The 21,643-nt window shown below is 40.2% G+C and overlaps 1 protein-coding gene across 1 annotated transcript; it reads left to right on the top strand.

The window, feature by feature from the left end:
• Positions 1 to 2,359: 2,359 nt before the first annotated feature.
• On the top strand, positions 2,360 to 14,652 carry LOC148011681 (uncharacterized). Its single transcript, XM_087670664.1, has 5 exons — positions 2,360 to 2,520; positions 2,597 to 2,891; positions 11,683 to 12,087; positions 12,447 to 12,900; positions 13,300 to 14,652. The coding sequence occupies exons 1-5, from the start codon at positions 2,420 to 2,422 to the stop codon at positions 13,881 to 13,883; spliced, it is 1,839 nt and encodes a 612-aa protein (XP_087526790.1). The 5' UTR covers positions 2,360 to 2,419; the 3' UTR covers positions 13,884 to 14,652.
• The last annotated feature ends 6,991 nt before the right edge of the window (positions 14,653 to 21,643 follow it).

Genomic DNA, 21,643 nt, shown 5'->3' with positions numbered 1-21,643 from the left:
GCCTCTATGGTTTGCACATCCATGCACACGGACACACACATGCACATGCACGCGCACACGAGCGTGCACACACACACAAACACACACACACACACACACACACACACACACACACACACACACACACACACACACACACACACACAGAGTTGCAACCTCCACATCCTACCTCTTGGGCCTCTATGGTTTGCACATGTGCGTGCACACATACACACACACACAAAGGACATATGCAAGTTCCTCTCTCTATGTCTCTGTCTCTCTTTCTCTAGAGAGAGAACATACACTGGCTCCTCTCTCTCTCACTTATAAATATAAACATGATCCATTTTCCTTCATTATTAGAACATGGTGGGAGTGTGTGTGTGCATGTATCTACACACATGCACGCACGTACACACACACACAAATGAAGGTGGAGAAAAGCTGTTGCTCTATTCATGAGTGGGGTGGGGGAATATCGCTTGAAAATTGTATATCCAATTAACTTTGGGTGAGCATAAGCAGATTGTTTCTTCTTATAAGAAGCTTATAAGAATATTGATATTAGTTAAAACATGAACTGTGGTTTTGTTTTTTATTATAAAAGCATAACATTAATTTCCAAATGTATTACATTATAAGGAGTTTATAAGCGCACCCATGCACGTGCACAAGCACACACACACATACAATGCAATCTAAGCCATCGTTTGTAGCCTTATGGACTTATGGTTGCTAACCATCTACTATATGTAAAGCTAATTTGTGTTTTGTAGAAAGTGTATGGCATCAAATGAATCAAAATATTCATGCCATTCATGCCAATGATCAAGTTATACTTTAGCATTTTTGCCATTGGTATTTAGATAGTTCACAAGAGCATTGGTCTTGGATAGGAATCCTCTTATAGTATATATGCTCATACTCTTCCCACATGGGGTGCCATTGGGACACAAGCACAATCATATCATCATCACCTAGACCTAAATTAATCATGGCAAAAATGTTTACAAAGATGCCAATGTTAGACTCTAGCTATAAGAAGAAATGGGCGGGGGTGTGTTTCATTTGCTAGTAGGCCAATTCTTCTACCATTATGTAGATCGAGATCTTCTTTAAATGGCCAGGGGGAAGCAGCTTGTGGTCACATTGAACTTGAAGAGAGGTGCACTAAGTTTATCTTTATTATTAAAACATGGCAAGTTTGCATCATGAAAGGGAAATGAATGATAGATTCTTGTCCTCACTGGTGGTAAGTTCAAAAACCTCTTGTTAATGTGTAAATTGCAACTTATAGTTTGTGAAGGAGCACAAGACATGTTGTTAGGATGAAAATATTAAAACTTTTTTCTATGAGATGGAGATGGTCAACTAAGATAATGCTACTTGAAAGTTGAGGTGCATGTTATGACTTTGAATACCTCGAAGAGACTCCTTGACAATGCCAATATCTTATTGACTTAAATTCTTCTAAACTAAGTACATTTGTTCTTTTGTTCTTGAGTGGACTGTCAATCATGTGAAACATAAAACTATTTTCATTAAGTTGAAAACTTTTCAAAGTAATGGTGGAGTTGATATACTAAAGCACTTCTTAAAAAATATATGAAGATGCTTGTAAGTATCAAGGGTGGCCCATATAAGTAGTGAAAGAAATGTTAGTCCATCCATGGGTCTGAACTTGAAATCGAACTCAACACTTGACACAACTATTGTAGTAGCTTGCGATGCATGCCCTTAGCAATCTCAAATCCTTTGATGTACCATGGTTATAATGTGACTTTTAGTAAGTATGAAGTATGATTTGAATCCTTTGCAAATCCTTATTCCAAGCTTTTAATCGAATTTTAATTGTTAGGTATAATTTAATTCTCAAGGTTTTTAGTGTCAAATATCATTCTTTAGAGTGATGGCACATGCTTGCCAAATTGACCTGCATGAGTTCATGCATTTAAAGTCATTAATGTAGGGATGAGTTCATGTTAAGTATCATTCTTTAGAGTGATGACACATGCATGCAAAATCGACCTACATGAGTTCATGTAGTTAAAGTCATTTATGTAGGGATGGGACACCTAATGTAAAATGAGTTGCAAAAATTCTAGTTAAAATGAGTTGCAAAAATTTCAAATAACTTTCAATTTTGAAAGAATAAGACCTTGAATGTTACAAATCATTGTTATAAAAATGGCAAAAATTCATGTAATTTAATTTAAAAATCCTTATATAAATATAATAATACAAATAGGGAATACATGTCATTTGATTTAAAAATCCATGCAAAAGTTTGAACTTAAGATTTTTGTATCTCCTACCAGAAATGTTTAGAGTGAACACTGATTGGAAGCATGTTATTGATGATGTTTTGAGTGTCCAAAGTAGCATTCAAATGATATAGCATTGACAGTAAAAACCTCCTAAAACCCTGGTGCAATCAATGGCTTTCTCCTCCTTGCACAGGCTACAGGGGAGGGTATCACTTCGTCGTTTGTTCAATGGCAGATCTCAGAGCGTGCATTGCTTGCCGTCTTCCTCTAGGTAAACTTTGTGCATCACTGCCATCGCACACCTTCGGGCTGATCGGAGACATGGCTAAACTTGGCTCCTCTTTCAGGATTTTGGAAGCACATGACAGGCTCCGTCTGCAAGGAGGAGCCTTCTCGTGCGATCACTCGAAGGGCCGTGGGGAGTTTCCCCTCTCAGGAAAAGGGGCGCCCTCCCTGTGGATGGATCCCTGCTCGCCAGGGTTATGTCCTTCTTCCTCTCGACACATGAGCACGAAGTCACGTGTCGAGAATCGGAAGAGACACGATTCTGCCCGCAGAGAATTCAAGCTCTTGAGAAGGAGGGCCAAATTGATGAAGGCACAGATGACCCCTGAAGAGAGGCTCCTCTGGCGGCTCAAGAGGGTGCATACCTCCCTTACTTCATGTTAATTAGAAACAGCAACTTGTAGTTTTTACAAATGCAGCAGCGGTGATGTATTGGAGGACATAGATCTATATTGCGAATGCTGTGTCTTAAAAACAAGTGTTCTGTCCATACAAAAGAATCTAGATGATTTTATGTTTCAACACTTAATTGTTGTTAATGGTTGTCCTTGTATGTGAGGTGTCTAGGATAACCTCAGCTAGACCTTTAGTTTCCAAAGGGAATATTCTTGTTCATGACTGTTCTTGTTTGTTTGAAGTCATATGGTCCAGGGTAATCTCAACTTGGCCTTCAGTTTTGAAAGGGATTGTTCTTGTTCATGATTGTTCTTGTCTGTTTGAGGTCATTTGTGTCCAGGATAATCTCAGCTTGGCCTTCAATTTCCATCGAGAATAGTTAGTTCTCTCCAATGTATGGGTCTCTGATGGATTCAATAGGATGAGAATCTGGATGGCTGGTGCTTGCACAGGAAGATGACTTACCTCACACATGGAGAATGAATTGTAGTGAAAGCATTGCTCTAAACGACTCAAGGAAAATAAAGTGAAATTTTCTGTTACAAAATGCAAAGTTGTTATAGCACTACCACATTATCCTTCTTACAGCACTACCAGTCAGTCTGCTGTGGGTGGGGGCATTTGCTGATTAGGGAGGCTGCCCTTCTGTCCAGGCATCCGCTGGGCATCAGACAGGCTACGTTTTGCAGTGCAGGCCCCAACATGTCATTTGACACTCCACCAGCTCATGCGTTTTGCAGATTTGCTGCTCCATTTTTTGTCCAATGCCTCCTCCTGCTGTTGCCCAGCTGCATATTGCCTTGGTGATCAGCATTTTGAGCCTTCCCACTCGCCAACATCTCCCACTGGTGGTTTCAGCATTTGGGATCTGTCTTCGGTGGATGTTACATGCTGACACACATTGCTTTGCCCTTGAGCCTTTTGTACTCTCTTACATTCATTTACTGCATTGATTCATTCACTTCAGAGTTCTCTTCTCTCTCTGTCAATGTTTGTGTTTTGTGTTTTGAGTTTTGAGTTTTGTGTTTTGTGTTTGGGGTTCGACTTTTCACATGGTATCAAAGCTGGTGTTCTTGTAAAGAGTATTTTGTGGATATTGTGGAGGCTTGGTCGGTCCGTGCCCACATTTGGATCCACTGTGCACACTTCCTACATGCATGGTGGACACTTTGGGATTGATTCCCAAGTGTATCCACTCCCCCACCCACATTATCCTTCTTACAGCACCACCATTGTTGTTACTATAGCCAAGAATGTCTTTGCGGATAAGACTCGTTTTAATGGGTCAAATCTACCACTTGGTCAAACTTCATGCAACAAGTGCTTGCATCTTAGGGACTTTGGGACCTGGTAGTTAGTCTTGAACCTATGCCGGGGGACCCTCGACTGGCTCACCCTGATCACATCTGTTAACGAAGAGCTTGCAATGCCATAGCCAATGTTAAGTTAATGCAAGGGTTACTTCTTGATTTCCACTCTCAGTTATAGCATTTTCCCCTCATCAGCCCTATCCTTCTATGCAAGTTTCTTGCATTCATGTGCAGTTTTTAGCCATTAGCCTTCTTCCAATGGCTGTTGAGTCACTCAAGACTGTTGGCACATCATCATCCTTCTTTGGCGACTTATCCATTGGTGTCGCCCATCACTCTAGCAATTGTTGACACCATTTAGTCTCTCCAGACTGTCGCATTTGCTGTTTAGGGAGGCTGCCTTGTTGTCCAGGCATGCGCTCAGCAGGCTGCGTTTTGTAGTGCAATTCCCAAGACATCATTTGACACTCCACTAGTTGTTGCGTTTTGCAAATTTGTTACTCCTTTAGTCATCTAACACCTCCTCTTGTTATCACTTGGCTACATACTACCTTGATGATCAACATTTTACTCCTTCCCACTCTTTGACATCTCTGAATGGTGGTTTCAGCATTTGGGATCTATCTTCGATGGATGTCATACTCCAATACTCACTGCTCTGCCCTTGAGCCTTTTGTACACTCTTACATTCATTTACTACATTGGTTTATTCACTTCAAAGTTCTCTTCTCTCTCTGTCATTGTTTATGTTTTGAGTTTTGAGGTTTATGTTTTGCGTTTAGGATTTGAGTTTTGCACATCATTGTTTGAGTCTTTGTGTTTTAGTCATGTTCATACATTCTATGTTTCCTCATTTCAAACCCTAGCATATCTTCACAAAACCATGGCTACAACTTATGGCCATAGAATTTGGGGCACCCTCCAATGCTCTAGCATAGTCCTTGCCATCTTGACCATGGTCGTGTTCTTTCGCTCCAAGACTCCGTTCTCAGATGGGGGTATTGGTATTGGCAAATTCCTAATGGACTCCTCACTCTGCATAGAAGCGAGCCATTTCTTTGGAGGTGAATTCCTACCATTATTAGCTCTGGCTGCTTTCAACTTCCTCCTAGGTTGGTTTTCCTTGAAGATAAGCTAGTTTGGAAAGTTTGAGAAGGCTTCTGACTTGAGTTGCAAAAAATAGATGCAAGTAATCTTGCTATAATCAGCTACAATAAACACAATATACTTACTCCCCTTAAGGGATTCCTAATGAATTGGTTTGCACAAATTAGTGAAGACAAGCTCCAAGGGGGCCTTGCCTGTTGAGAAGCCTTGCTAGGAATAGGATCACACTGTTGTTTACCTTTGATGCAACATATAGAAAGGGATTTGGCTCACCCTAACCTTTGGTAAGCCACGAATCATTTGCTCACGAGTTGCCTTCTAGAGGTTTTCATGGTTGAGATGATTGAATCGAGTATGCCAAATCATTCTGAGACCAAGAAGAAAGAAGATTGAACGAGAGGGGTGCTATGTTCTTGAGCTCAGAAACGCCATTCTCCTCGTTATTTCACACCACCTTCCTTGTTTGGCCATCTAGAATTAGGAAGCATCAAACTCCACAATGAGTCCTAGTCCACATATCTTGCTTATAGAAAGCAATGGAAACCAAGACTAGGGATGTATAGAACCTTCCATGTGAAGGCATTGCCTCAGCTTTGGAGGATGATCTAAATGTGTCTTATGCCACAAATGTGGATGGAAGAGTTGTCACCAACATAGACTTGACCTTACATCCAACACAAGCGGTCAGTTTTGTCTTTGGAGGGAGTCATGTAGCAGGAGGCATTGCCAAGAAAATGACAAAAGAGACCAAAGAGATAGTAGGGTTTGTGAGGAGAAATACAGTGTGTGTATGGCAAACACTAAGAGAGAAGAGAAACTCAAAAGCACAAGAACAACACGGTGATGATACACTAAATCATGCTATGAGAAGAAAAGTTGATACAGCAGAGCTAAAGCTCAAAAGATAACTATTGTCCTATTTGAATCATGCGGCAACACTTGTCGGGAATTTGCACAGTGAAGAAAGCGAAACATTGTCCTCTAGGCAGTGGGCGGGCTATCGAAATAATCATTGGAAGGTGAAGGATAGCTGTCAAGGGAGCGAAGCGTAGCCCTCAAATGTCGGGGAGTTAGCCAAGATGCAAAATGCAAATGCAAGATGCCTCTTGACTAGCAAACGCAAGGATAGATGTTGACGCCAATAGGTGAAGATTGATGCTTGTGTAGGAAACTTGACGCCAAGCTGGAGAGTGATGACACCAAGGTGTATAAAGCCCTCCAAACAGTCAAATGCAAATACTAGGGTGATACCAGATGGAAAGAAGATGACACCTGCTAGTGGAGATGCTCTAGAGATGCAAAATGCAAGAAGAATTTGTCACTAGGTGAGGGAGAGATGACACTATGCGAGAGACAGTGGAAGAAGGCCACAAATTGCGATGTCCCTTGATAGGGGTGTGGGCAACAACGGCATGAGGAGAGAAGAGTGTCGGAGTGACAAAAGAAGGGGAGTGGAGAATGACTTAAGTGGTGATGGTGAATGAAGAAGGTGGTGATGAATGAATGAAGTGATTGCCTATTTATAGACATAAGCTATCTGGGATGGTGCATCACTGTGTGGGCGCCCATTGAAAAAGTGGCCAAAGTGTGGACACCAATCCTTTTTGGGGTTGTTAGTGCAAAACCCTAAATGAAATGTGTAAATTGAAGTAATGGTTTCTCAACACCCCCTCTCAAGCGCAAAAAGGGAAGAAGAAAGAGGAGCGAAGAGAGAGACGATGAAGATGTAGAGAATCTCAAAGATCTAAGATATCCACTTGAAAGGTAACCTATAGTAAGGGATAATAAATAGGATGAAGTGCAAAACTTGACTCCATCTCGAGAGAGAAGCCACTAGCTCCATAACTCCATGCTAGAAGGAATTCAAAGGTCTCGTCACCAAGTCATGGTTAAATCTCCAAGGCCCCAATCTAGGGGGCACCTGAAGATCCTAGGTATCAATAGGTGAAATGAGTGCTCCAAGACAACCATCCCAAAAGAGCAAAGGGTGGGTGACGAACTTCATGATGAGGAGATGGCTCCCTTGAGGGTGGAGGTGCAAGGGTCCCCTTTGAAGTCAAAGAAGTAGAAGCCCCCTTTGAGGGCAAAAAGGGTAAATCCCTCTCTAAATTCCCCTCTGCAAGAGAGGGAATATAAAAACTCATGGATCATGGACTTTCAATCGTCAAATGACAAAGGAAGTGTGGTCAGTCGTGCCGAAGAAGTTATCTGGAACTCCCAGAGGTGGCCTCTAGAACTTGAGTAGTCAAGGGTGGGGAAAGGGAAGGTTCATGTAGAGCCAAGGGTGGGGAACAATCATTGTCTTGTAGTGGAGCAGATTGCAAAGTCGAAGTAACGGAAGGTGTCAAACAACCTCTATCTCGTGAAGAAGCGGACTGCCGAGGAGGGGACGGTATCCAACAATTACTGTCTCTCGGTGGAGCAGATTGCAGAACCACGGGTTGTCGAGGTGGCATTCCTGATACCCAAGAAGAACGAGAAGCAACCTCCGTAGCACATTGCAGTGGTTGTGAGGAGGCCAGGTTACCGATTGATGCTTCTGTGGCTCGAAAGGACTTAGTGCACATCGGATGTGTCTTATTGCCTTGAGCATAAAAAGATGAAAGTCGACGTAGAATAAACTATGTGGCCTAGAAGGGAGAGATGGCACAATAAGTGTGAGGGGATAGACACATATACTCCGGAGGGTAGGGAGCAAAGGTACATGTCAGCAAGCATCGGTGGAGGTGCTGATGATGTCGGAAGAGGAGGGCCTAGTGGTTTGTCCATCTACTTGTGGAGAAGTCGTAGGACTGAAAGAGGGAAATCAGTAGATGATGCTGAATCCGCAACATGTCTTTGCCTTCTTTGATGCCGAGGATCTTTGTGGCTTACTAAACACCTCTCGCTTTGATACCGTGTCAAGAAAATGACAAAGAGGCATGCAATTGCCTTTGTTCTTGATCTTGAGTTCCAAGAAAAGAGACAAGAGCAAGATGAAGAGGTGTCAGAGAGTTGGGACCTTATGCTTGAAAGATTGGTTCCAGATTTTTTCGAGCGCAGGCTGATCAAGACACATCTACACCAGTATAGAAGCAAGGAAAGTTTGGGTCAGCATATGCTGAGGGAGATAGAACCATTGTAGGTGCTGCCTTATGGTGGGAAGATTGTAGAGCAAAAAAGGAAAGTTTGGGTCAGCATATGCTGAGGGAGATAGAACCATTGTAGCTGCTGCCCTATGGTGGGAAGATTGTGGAGTAAAAACACCAGAGCTACAATGATTATCAATCAGGATTTTGAGTCAAAATGCTAGCTTCTCACCTTTGGAGCAACTATGGAGTGTTTTCAGCCATATTGCTTGAAAAAAGAGAAATAGATTGAAGACGAGTAGAACCAATGACTTGGTCTATGTGGCTGCAAATCTTCGTCTTGTTGGTCAAGTTACTCGTTTGAATCTTGAGAATGAAAGCTTTATAATTCTTGAGCCCAAGTTCAAAAGAGGACGTTTGATTCTCACTAAGAGAATGATGTAATCGTTGTGGATGATGCCATTGAGGATAGTACATCTATAGTAGTTGCATGATCCTTCTAATTTAGCATCTATCTTGGTTTTTGGACTTTTGATGCTATGATTGTAAAACTTTCATGTTTTTCTAGTATATATTGAATGCTTGAGTCATTTTTAAATTTTGTCGTTATGTTTTAAAAATTTATAGTTTAGACTCATATATTTTCTGACTTCTAATGCCATGATTGTAAAACTTTAAAGTTTCTATCGTATATATTGAATGCTTGAGTCATTTTTAAATTTTGTTTGTTATGTTTTAACTTTTATTTTAGACTCATATTTTTTTACTTTTGATGCCATGATCGTAAAACTAAATTTTCTCTAGTATATATTGAATGCTTGAGTCATTTTTAAATTTTGTTGTTATGTTTTAAAATTTAATATTTTAGGCCCATAATGTATCCCGTTCCATAAGTTATGCTTGTTTCCATTCCCCGTTCCCGTTCCGTTGTGAGCATGTTTTAAAGTCCTAGACACACTATATTTTGACGCTTTAATAAGTGTCCACACCGCACAAATTACATGGGGCACTGCCCAAAATTAGCAAATTCTAACATCCCTTATAGTGCCAATGTGATGAAGTACAAGGATTGTCAATCACCAAAGAGTAATAAGTTTAAGGACTTACGGAAAGCCTCACACTTCTCACATGGTAAGACCTTGGTGAAAACATCGACAACATTTTCCTGTGTGGAAACATACATCAAGCTGATCTCTCATGCATTAGATCTCTCTCGAACATAGTGGTAGTGAATCTCAATGTGTTTCGTGCGAACATGAAACATAGGATTTCATGCTACTGTAAGAGCACTCTGACTATTTGAGAGAATGGGTGTAATCTATGCATTAGCTAGTACACTAGCTAGTAATCTGTGCAGCCATACACATTCAACTGTTGTTGTGAGGGCTGCCTTATACTCAGCCTAACAAAATGAGGTAGCCTTGTAGGTTGTTTCTTACTAAGCCATGAAATGCATGAATGGCCCAAAAAGAAACAATATCCATTACTAGACTGTAGAGAGTGAGGTGTCTAAGTCTTGGCCCAATCTAAATTGCTATAAGCTTGTAGTTGCAAGTCTATTCCCCTTGGGAAATATCAAGGCATGTGTTTGAGTACCTTTCAAGTAATGGAAGATCCACTTAACAACTTGCCAATGAACTATACATGGGCTGTGCATAAACCTGCTCACTTGAGATACTGCAAACTAAATGGGCATGTGTTGCAAAGATGGATAAGGCATCTGACAACTTGGCTGTAAATTGCAACTTCAGTCATCTCACTACCATCATGCATAGAAAGCATCAGTTGTGGCTCCATAGGAGGGAGTACTCATAGGTTTACAATCTTATATGTTAAACCTATGTAGAAGCTTTTCTACATATTGTGACTATGATATGATGATACCTTGCTGATTTTGGGTGAATTGAATCCCCAAGTAGTCATGTAATAGGCCCATATTTGACATAGCAAATGTATCCTTCAATTCAGCCTTAAAGTCTGCAATTTTACCCTCTTTAGGTCTGGTGAGTAGCATATCATTTGCATAAAGAATGATGGCTAGCAAGTCCCCCCCCCCCCCCCCCCTCCTTTTCATTCTTAATGTATAGAGGAGTAGTTGGACTGTTCGTTGTTCAAGTAAACATCTGTCTTCGAGTACCATGCATGAGGAGCTTGTTTCAAGCCATACAAAGCCTTGCATATTTGCAAACCAAGTGCTCTTTGCTAACCACAAACCGTGGAGGTTGTGATACATAATCATCCTCACACAAGTCACCATTAAGAAATGTTGTCTTAATATACAACTGGTTGTCTTAATATACAAATGATGCACTTTACATCCATGATGGGCAAGCATACCAATAACACATCTAATGGTACTCATGTGGGATGTAGGAGCAAAAGTCTCCTCAATATCTATGCCCTTTTTCTAAGCATATCCTTTGGCAACCAAGTGTGCCTTGTACGTGTCAATAGAACCATCAACCTTGTGTTTGAGTTTAAAAACCCATTTAGTGCCAATAGCTTTCTTGCTAGGTGGCAACTCAACAAGATCCCAAGTACCATTAGTAGCAATGGAACCCAACTCTTCTTTCATGGCTGCAACCAATGTGCATCTTGCTGTGCATCATCAAAAGTAGGTTCATCATCATTTAACAATGAGCTCATAAACACATGCTCATCAAAAGGAGCCTCTACTTCCATAGTATCAACCAAATGTGTCCCATGTACATCATGTGCTGCCTGTCTAGCAGCCCTTCTAGTGCACTGAGGTAAGGGAGTATTGATTTTTCTCTCCTAGAGAATCTATAACAGCCATCTAGGGATTGTTTTCGCTGCATTTACAGCAGCCCTTTCTTGCTCAACTGATGTTCCACTTTGGGGTGCATACCGTGATCATTTAATGGCTGTTCAGGGGCACGTGGAGCAGCAGCAGCTTGCTGTATACATCTCAAGTTCTCTACTTCATGCCATAAACTTTATTCACCTGACACCAGCCATGCTAGACTTCTAGAGGTGTCTGCATAGGTGTTTTGCTTTCTGTAGAGGTGTCTTCTAGGATAGATCACCCAGCATATTACAAGTATCCAATGTTAGGGTATTGTTGTGACCTTTCGTTTAATATTTTTTACATAACAATAAGAGAACACATTTTGGTGAAAGTAATTATTGTACGGGTTGTGAAAGTATGCAGTGATTGATGTTTACCCAATGGCATTTAAATTGTAGTTTTGGTTGTACGAAGCTACAAAACTTACCCTTATATCAATATTGTCCTATGAACTGCAGGCAAATAGGAAGAAAGCTGTTCTGATACAACGGCTCAAAAAATATGAACTTGAAAAGGATCCAGAACCTGTTCATGATCCTGAATTGATTACTCCAGAACAGCTTCAGGCTTTGAAGAAGGTTGGGTATAAAAACAGAAATTATGTTCCCATTGGCAGGAGGGGAGTGTATGGTGGTGTAGTTCTTAATATGCATATGCATTGGAAGTTTCATGAGACTGTACAAATTGATTGCCACATTTTCAAGAGGGATGATATCAGAACAGTTGCAAGGGAGCTGACAAGGCTAACTGGGGGAATAGTCATTGACATTCATGTGGGAACAATAATTATCATGTATCGTGGGAGGAATTATAAGCAGCCCAAGAAGCAAATGACACCAGAAAATACTCTCACAAAAAGAAAGGTGTGTTTTGACTATGTTTTGCAATTAGCCTAGATAGCATTGTAAATGCTTTTTAATAAGATATTGTGGTTGAAATTATGATGTTATAGCATGTGCTTGGGGGCTATAGCTTTGCATCTGTTCTGTTGACAAGTTGTGGCAGAGCATCTGTAGAGTGAATCGCCCTTTAAACAGCAACTCCAATCAGGATTATTTATAGCCACGTTATCATTGTGCGAGTGTTTTGACTTTTTATTCAATTTGAAATGTATACGCTGTTTGTGTTTCCAGTAGTTAAATCTGGCAAAGCTGACGTGACTTCTAACTTTGCTCATGTGAGGGATCCAATTGCTTGACACGGGGGAAATGCGCTGATGCAGGCTCTGTTCAAGTCAAAGTATCTTCAGTCAATGGAATCAATTAATGAGCACATTGAGAATCTGCATACTGAACTACGAACATTGCGAAGAAAACAAAAAGAGGCTGGATTGCTGAGTAATCTTGACTCTAAAAAGGAAGTCAACAAGCCAGATATGAGCAGCACAGCTCAAATAGAAGCTGAGCAAGCTGCTGTCCAGAACACATCTGTGGAAGAATTTAGTGAGGTGTCATCAAGTGGGGAGGAGGATGGTACTTTTGACTGGGCGTCAGATAGTGTGGACGAAGATGATGAGCCAAATGAAGCCGATGATAAAGACAGCTATGAGATTAGCTCAAGTGAAGATGAGCTATCAGATAACCTTGAGGGTGATGACAGCGAAGGGTATGATGAATTGTCTGATAGTTTTGACAAAGATGAGCAATCAGAAAGACCATATCTAGATGAAATATCAGGTATGTAAGTATTTTGTTGTAAGTTCATAACATTTTCCTGGTCCTTTGTAAGGCTGTTGTCTCCCAATATTAGCTGGGAAAGGTCTTGTTTTCCCACTTTTGGTATAACTACTATGACATATTGATATACATGCCTTTTTGCACTTCATTTAGAGACTCATTCAGCTGTTTATAGGCGTCAAACTGGGTATGTCTCGATGATGTGGAGTCAGAAAAGAGTATGGACTTGTGTATATGTGAATTAGTCCACGGTGTTGCAAACTTACATATAGTTGCTATTGCCATTTTAGTTGTAAAGCTCCCTTTGGTTCGGTGATGGTTTGAGATGCAGTTAAATGTAGGTTTGTGGGACACTGAAATGGAATTTTAAATGAATCTGACTTACTTCAACTGCTGCAGATGATGAGTTCAACTATAGAGAGGCAGAGGAGGCTCACCTAGCAAAGAAAAAGGCAGCTGCTGTGCAAAAAGCAGACAGTTTTTCTGCGAATGAAGGTGATGATGATCAAGGTTTCTTTGAGGAGCCTTATTTGGACGATGGTGAAAGTACATATGATGCAAAGATTGCTACACAAAGTGAGAACCATTATCAACCAGATGAAAGGAGTGATGGCTGCGCAACCGTAAACAAAGTCAACGTAGAGGAGCAGTATGAGACCTCACATCGAGTTTTTGGATGCCATGATAATATGGATTCAAGCAATGGAAAGGACAAGCTTAGGGGCAACATAGAAAGACCCACTACTGGTCCGCATGAAGAGGATAATGTTTGGGATGACAGGGAGTCAGAATTAACAGATGGTTGGACTGATGAGGAGTCTGAGGAGAAAGCAGCTGCCCAATTCTCTGGTTTGGCTACTGAGAATACAGTGAAGGGAAGCTATGGCAAGAGATCAAACCAGCTGAAAAGTGAGGAATTGGCTACAGTGGGTCGATTGAACAGGCCCTTCAATGCTTTCAGTGATGATGATGAAGAGGAATAGAACATGCTCAACACATGCATAGAGCTGCTAAAGAGATGGTGAGTCTAAGGGTCTTCTCCAAGGTGACTCAAGCGGTGAGCTAACAAGCAGTACAGTGTATACCTGCAAACACAATGCCAGATTGAGTTCCTTTTCTGTTATAAGGAAAAGCAGAAGTGGACTAAACTCCCTGAATGGTGAGCATGCAAGCTTGTCAATACTCACATGGCTGGCTCTTCCAACATTTTGAAGGATCGTCTTTGTATGTTGAGACATGAAACTTCAGGTTATGCCTTCAAGCATGAACAATTCTTTGTTGGCCATTACACTTCCCTGGCTCTCAAATGATGACTTTTTCTGCCTCCCACCGCATGTTGTTTGGACGGAACAACTTCAATGTTATTCTGCTGCCACAAAGATTGTGATAGAAAGCTGAACAGTGTCTCTAACAATCTTAGAGTTCTCAAACTACAATATCTCTTGTGAAAAGCAGCCTATTAAAAGCTTTGTCATCCAACCTGCTTTGTGGAAGGTCTTCTGACCCTCCATTATTTGCAGCACAACATTGTTACAGTAATCAGAAGGGAAGATCATGTATTTCTGGTCAATTTCAAATTTGACTTTACAGTCCCCATATAAGATATGGCCACATCCATATATATTCCCACTGCATCCATGAAATTATGGAGCAAAAACGTAGTGTCACACATCTTTGAGATGGTCTATTACGTCTTCCTATTTGTAGGATTGGTTTAAAGGAAAGTATAACAATTCAGCTCAATGTCACACTTTAGGTCTGGTTGAGTTTTAACTAACCTTCAACTTTGTACGTTGGCCCATGTGATTGTGAGATTATGTACATATTTGCTGTGGGCATAAGATACTCAACACTTTTGTATAACCGTCAAGGATGTGACCCTCTGATATGCACATAGGAGTGTTTAGTTAAACCAATGTAGGCTCAAAGCTACATCACAAGCTATGCATGACGGATTTGACTAAAACAAAGTCATCACCCACAACTGGCATGTCCAATTGGAGAGAATAGGAGACTGATGGAGGTCAATCAAAATGGCCACCTCTCAAATGCCCATCCATGCTTTGGGTGCTCAATTTTGTAAGCCTTCCAATTGAGAAGCAATGATTGGCATTATGTATTGGTAGGTTTCCTAGTTTAGACATTGGAAGCACTCTGATCTTGTAGAAAAATGGTTATGGAGATGGTACATATGGACCTATGAATAGGTCAAGCGGGAAAGAGTATATGAAGGTAGAAGAGTATACATCCAAAGTAGGTGCAGCTTAGGGGGGCCAAGGGTCCTCTTTATCTTTTGGTGGTTTGGGTGGGTGCGTGGGGGGCGGCTGTTGTTGGAGTAACATACAGTGGGTGCGCCTTTGGCAAAAGGGCCTCAATGCAGAAGTGTGAAGGGATATGTGGGTGGTGGTCAATGGACCAATTTGGACCACATGAGTGAAAAGTCAAGGCAAACCATATATCTTTATAACTATTTGAACTTTAACTCTATATGGACATGCAATGAGATCCAACACATCATTGTTCTTACATGCACACACATATACTCAATTTGTCCACTTAGCATTTGTTCAAATCACCATTGAAGCTTGTAGGAGCAAACATGTGAATGGTCTTCAACCATTGGTTGGTTTTGTTTGGTGTGACATGAGTTTTTGACTCTTATTCTCTTTTGTACATATGTTCTTTCAAGTATGTAAGGGTAGAGCATCTTTGTGAGCTTAGCTTTGGAGTATCTCATCTTAAATAGAAGTTTGATAGCAATTGAAAACTATCTGATAGAAGGTAACACTATCTAATAATGCAATGGATATTTATAAATATGATGATGTTAGATTTGCACCTCTTTGCTTGACTAGCATGTATCTCAATGGGATGAGATTCTTGATTGGCTTGTCTATTTGCGCCACATGATATGCACATACATGTATTAAAGTGCTTGGGTCTCACACATTGTGGAAATTGTTGAGTGGAGTCTCAAGAGTTTCCTCCCTATACGTTTTGAGTTTTATGAATAAAAATCACATCACCTCACAATGGGATTCAATTGTGTGAGCTTTATTCGACTTGGGGGCATCTCAAGGTGCTCATCTCCCATCTCACTTTTAATATGTAAAAGCTTAGAGTATCCTTGTATTCCTTTGTTCTCCATGTTTGTTAACATAGTTCTAGGGTGGATTGCATGGATTGCATGTCACTGTCAACTAGAGCTTTTTGTTTCTTCTTCATGCAATAGATAAAATGGGCATACTTTTTCAAATATTCAATTAGTTAGTACTAGATTAACTAATCACTTCCTTTGGGAATCTCCTAAATGTTCTCCAAATTAAAAACTTGTCTTGTTGATAGCTTGGTATATTAGAGGAACCCAAATTGAAAATGGGACTTGGTGGATTTTAGATCATGTCCAAGTTCAAAAATAGGGAAAACTTATAGGCCTTTCATATGCAAAAACACTTTGTTTTCCAATATTATTACTAAGGTAAATGATTGCTTGATTAAGAATGTCTTATTAGAGTGCTTGCAAAACAACTTTTTGAGGCGAAGGTGAAAAGTTCATATATACAAGGGTGATCAAACCTAAATGCCAGTTGTATACCTATAGATTGGTCCAATGCCTTGATTGAAAGAGTACTCTTAAAGACACACTAGGGTGTTGTAGAGAATGCTAACATGAATATTTGTAATAAGAAAAATACTTCTGACAGCTGTCAATGCCTTCACATTGGATAGGGGGCTCTATCAAGGCTAAGATAATGTCAAAGTCCTTGATTCTTGTTAGGGACAAAGGCATCTATGCCTACACTACCCTATATTTACTTCACGCACTGTGACTGCACACTTATACACTGTAGATGGCGGGTGCCCATCACTCTCACTTTATTATTTATTCTTTCAACGATATTGAATAAGGTAAGGCCAATCACACATTGTGACTGTTGGAGTTTCCACATCTTGAGTCTCTCTCTCTCTTACTCTCTCACTCTATCCTTATAGCTCACGTCTCTCTTGCTTCCACTCAAGCTTCTCGCTTCAATTGATATTAGAGCTAACCATTCGAGGAGCTTCTTCATTATTTGCTTTGATCCAAATTTGAATATCTACAAGTTGAAGGTTTCATGGCAGCTATGGCTACTTCACCCTAAGGTATGCATTGACTTATATCATCTCTCGGTTTGCTTCCACTCATTCTCGCTTGTCATAAAGGTTCTCAATGACCCTTCAAGCACTATGAAGTGAGCCTTGAGCTCAGCTAGCACAAATAGTGGGCAACGTCAACAATCAATGTGAATTGTGCTTGCTATGCTGCCCTGTTTCTCTAACAGTTTACACCTCTACTCCAACTTCGGGACACTCTTTGGTACTTGGACAATACTTTGGCAAACTCTTCGGTATTGGTACCTGCTCTTGAGCATCATTTGAAAGCTCCCCAACCTCTATCATTGCTGTAATAAACAATTGACCTATTGTATATAGGCTTGGGATAGTTCTACTTCAGAGTTTGGAGCCCATTTATGCTTCCATTGATGCCCATATGCCCATGTATTGATGTTGAATTATTTGTGGATGTTTTGAAGTGCCTTTGGGATGCATTAGTTTAGTTTTAATAGGGTATTTACTATTGTACACTATTTGGGTAGCAAGCTTTTTAATTGGGAAGGTTATGCCTATTTGAGACAATGCTATTTGTGTATGCCACTTGCATATATTGATGTCTAGCATTGATACTTGGACCCAGATATGATTATGGAATGCTTTGGGACTCAAATTTGAGTTACATTTGATGTCTTAGAGTTTGGTTACTTGCTTTAGTTGCTTCAGTGATTGACATTATGGATTTGAACACTTACTTGAGTCTTATGCTCTTAGATGTATTGGTTGATGTCTATGGGCACTCAGATGTTATGTACTTGATGTACTGAGCTTTGCATTGCTCTTTTGCACTTCAGATATGCTTCAGTAGATGCACTTTTTAGATATTTGCCTTCATTTTCATACATTGCATTAGAGCTTATGTACATGCTCTCTTTGATACTCTTGAATGCAGTTACACCTACTAGTGGGTTGATTTGATTTACATGATTTGGGCATCGGTACTTACCTCTATCAGTAGGATTCACTGATGGATACATGCTTCTTGGTTATGTATTGAGCTTCATTACTTTTTGCTCAATCAGTTGTGTATTTGACATATCTCTACACTTGATCTTGAGATAATTTACACACACAATATTTATACCTATGGGATGTATTGGTTATTGACTCCCTTGAGTTTGTGGAAGATTTTAGTATGAGTTGTTGAATACCTATTCACTGCTAGTTTCTTTTGCATATCCAAGCTATTATCCAAATATTCCTAGGTGGTAGCGGGATCTTGCTATTTGTGATTATATGTCCACATGGTCTTGATCATACTACTACATTTATTTACAACAGTGCTACAATTGTAGTTTTCTGCATCATCTTGGAGAGGAGACATTGTACTTTGGCAGTTTATTATTTGAAGTTGGTAGACATCTCTCTTGGGACTATTTTCAAGCATTTACAACAACCCATTCTCTTGGATTCTAAATTGGTATACTGTCATTATGGTTGGTCTTTCAAATGATAGTGCTATTTTCAATATTAAAAACGTGATGGCACAATTTCACCTATTAGAAAATGCAAGTATGGCAAGTATTGGTCTAAAAGAAGTAGGTTAGGCCTTTGAAAACCAAGAGTATAAATCCCGAAGGCATGGATCAGAATGATTGTGATGAGTTGGATGAGCTATGTAAATCCACCCTTATATTGTCATTGTCTAAACATGTTTATTTTAATGTTGTTACAATTGAGGATAATACATCGCAGTTATGGAAAAAGATATGTAATCTTTATGACAAGAAAAGTCTTGCATCACAAATGTATTGGTTGAAACTGCTCATGGATCTTCACATGAAGGAAATGACTAGTGTGTCTATGCAATTGAATGAATTTCATTCGATTTTCAGCTAGTTGACTTTGCAAGGCATTGAGTTCCAAGATAATCTACCTCTATTGTTCTTGCATGTGACACATCTCGAGTCATGGGACACTTTTTCTACTGCCATGTGTGCTAATATGCCTAAGGATGGGTTGAAACTCGAGGATGTTGAGGGTGCTTTACTCACAGAGGAGATAAACTGAAAGAATGTGGATGCAACATGTACTTCTCATGCATAGATTATTAGGGGCAAACATGATGGTAAGAGTGGTAATGACCATCATGGTAGAGACTCATAGAGGTCTTAGTCTCACCAAGAATTGTCGTAGTAAGTCTCAAGGTTGTATGTCCTCTCTTAATGTCATTACTGTGGAAAGTAGGGTCCTATTCAACCACATTGCCATAAGATGTGTGATGATAAGTGCAAAGATAAAGGCAAGGGCAAAGTGCAAGAAGAGTTTGATGATCGCAGCATTGTCCCTAGTACGTCTAGAGTAAAGATTGAAGAGATAAATATGAGTATATCTTAACAGCTTCCTCTCTTAATGCTTCTCAATTGACAAATGCTTTAGCTATATATTCTTAGTGTCAATTGCTTGATTCAGGCATGTTACCCCACATAGAGATTGGTTTTAGTCCTATCATAGCATGACAAGTTTTGTTCGACTGAGAAATGACTTGGCATTAGATATCATTGGCATTGGGGATGTACGGCTGTAGTTTCCTTCAAGCAGTTCTTTTACTTTGCATAATGTATATCATGTACATGCTTTAATCAAAATGGTTCTATCTATTGGACAATTGGATGATGCAAGCTATTATGTATCTTTTGGTGATTTTGCATGGAAGATTACCTATGGGAATCTTGTTTTTGCTTGAGGTGCCAAGGTTGGCAGCCTTTATCCTTTATGTGTATCTAGATTTGTTGACCATGTTTTGGCTATGGCTAACATACCACATGTATCTTTATGACATCATCACCTTGGGCACATGTCCTTAAAGAAATAAAAATGCTAACTCATTTGCAATATCTTCTGCCTCTTGATTACAAATGTTTTATAGCAAGCAAACACACAATTCTCATAAGAAGTCTAGCATTACACACATGGGTGAGCCTCTGGCTCTTATGCATTTTGATGTATGTGGCCCCATGCCCTGTTAGTCATTGGGTGATATGAAGTACTTTGCTACATTCACTAATGATTACTCGCATAAGGTCTGGACATATCCTATTAAGTAAAAATTGGATTTTTTATCTACCTTTCAATGTTGGTTACTCTTGTTGAGAATCAATTTGGGCATAGGTTGAAATGCCTAATGTCTCACGATTGGGGTGAGTATATCTCTAAAGAATTTGAGCAGTTTTACGATGAGAGGGGTGTTAAGCGTCAATTGATTGCCCCCTACACCCCACCCTAGAATGGTATTGCTGAGCACATGAACAAGACCATTCAGGAAAGAGTTCAAAGTATGCTTAGTTAGACATGCTTAATATAGCATTTTTGGGCTAAGGTAGTTACGGCTGTCGTACATTTGATAAACACATGCCCATGCAATGCTATTGGTTGTCAGGTTGTAGAGGAGGTATGGTCTGGAAAACCTCCCTCCTATGCGCATCTTAGAGTCTCTGGATGTGATGCTTTTTGCAATATACCCAAGGACAAATGAAATAAGCTAGATCCTAATCTAATGAAATACATCTTTCTTAGTTATGGGGATGCAAGTGAGATGGGCTATCACCTATGGGATCTATAGGCTCGAAAGGTCATCCGCAACAATGATGTTTTCCATGAGGAGAAGATGCATAAGCAACCTGAGCAAGTAGTTGAGGTACACATGGTGATCTTTCATGAGGAGCCTCCTATTATTGTATAGCTAGCTAGACAACCTGCAACTAATGCTCCAATGGCCCATGATCATGATGTTAGATAGGATATACAGGCCCCATAGTCTGATGGTCTACTTGAGATATGATCGATTTGTACCCTCCATGGACTATGTTATGGTGACAGATTTTGGTGAGCCTCTTACTTATGAGGAGGCAATGCGTAGAGGTGATAGTCACTCTTGGGAGAGGACCATGTAGTCTGAGTTTTATTCACTACAAAAAAACCAAACATGGAATTTGGGTCCTTTGTCTAGTGGGAAACATGCATTACTATGCAAATGCATGTACAAGTTGAAGAGTACCTTGAATGCCCTAAGCTTGCATACAAGGTCAGCTTGGTTGCTAAGTAGGAGCAAGGTGTTGACTTGGATGAAATCTTTTCTCATCTAGTCAAGATGACTACCCTATGATTGGTTTTGGCCTTGGTTGTGCAATTAGATCTAGACCTTTATCAAATGTATGTGAAAATGACTTTTCTGCATGGGGGCTTGCATGAGGATATCTATCTGCAACAGCCTAAGGGCTTTATGGAAAAGGGCTTAGAACACCTCGTGTGCAAGTTCAGAAAGAGCCTTTATGGCATTAAGCAAGTACCTCAGAAATGGTACCGTAAGTTTGATACTTTCATGCATTCGCAGGGATATGCTTGTAGTGATATGAATCTATGTCCTTACATGAAGAATGCTCATGATGCATCCCTATTATCTTGGCGCTTTATGTCGATGATATGTTGATTTCTAGAAGAGCTCCTGATGAGCTTGATACTTTCAAGATTTAATTCAAGAAGAACTTTTAGATTAATGATATGGGGAAGCCTCATATATTCTTGGTATGCACATCACGTGCAATCACTCTAAGGGGCTCCTTTCCCTTATCACAGTAGGCATACATACAGA

Source organism: Lygodium microphyllum, chromosome 28 (assembly GCF_053477565.2).
Source record: "Lygodium microphyllum isolate KBCC chromosome 28, Lygodium_microphyllum_v1.1.10, whole genome shotgun sequence".
NCBI classification, from domain to species: Eukaryota; Viridiplantae; Streptophyta; class Polypodiopsida; order Schizaeales; family Lygodiaceae; genus Lygodium; species Lygodium microphyllum.
This window is presented reverse-complemented; position numbering and strand designations above follow the sequence as displayed.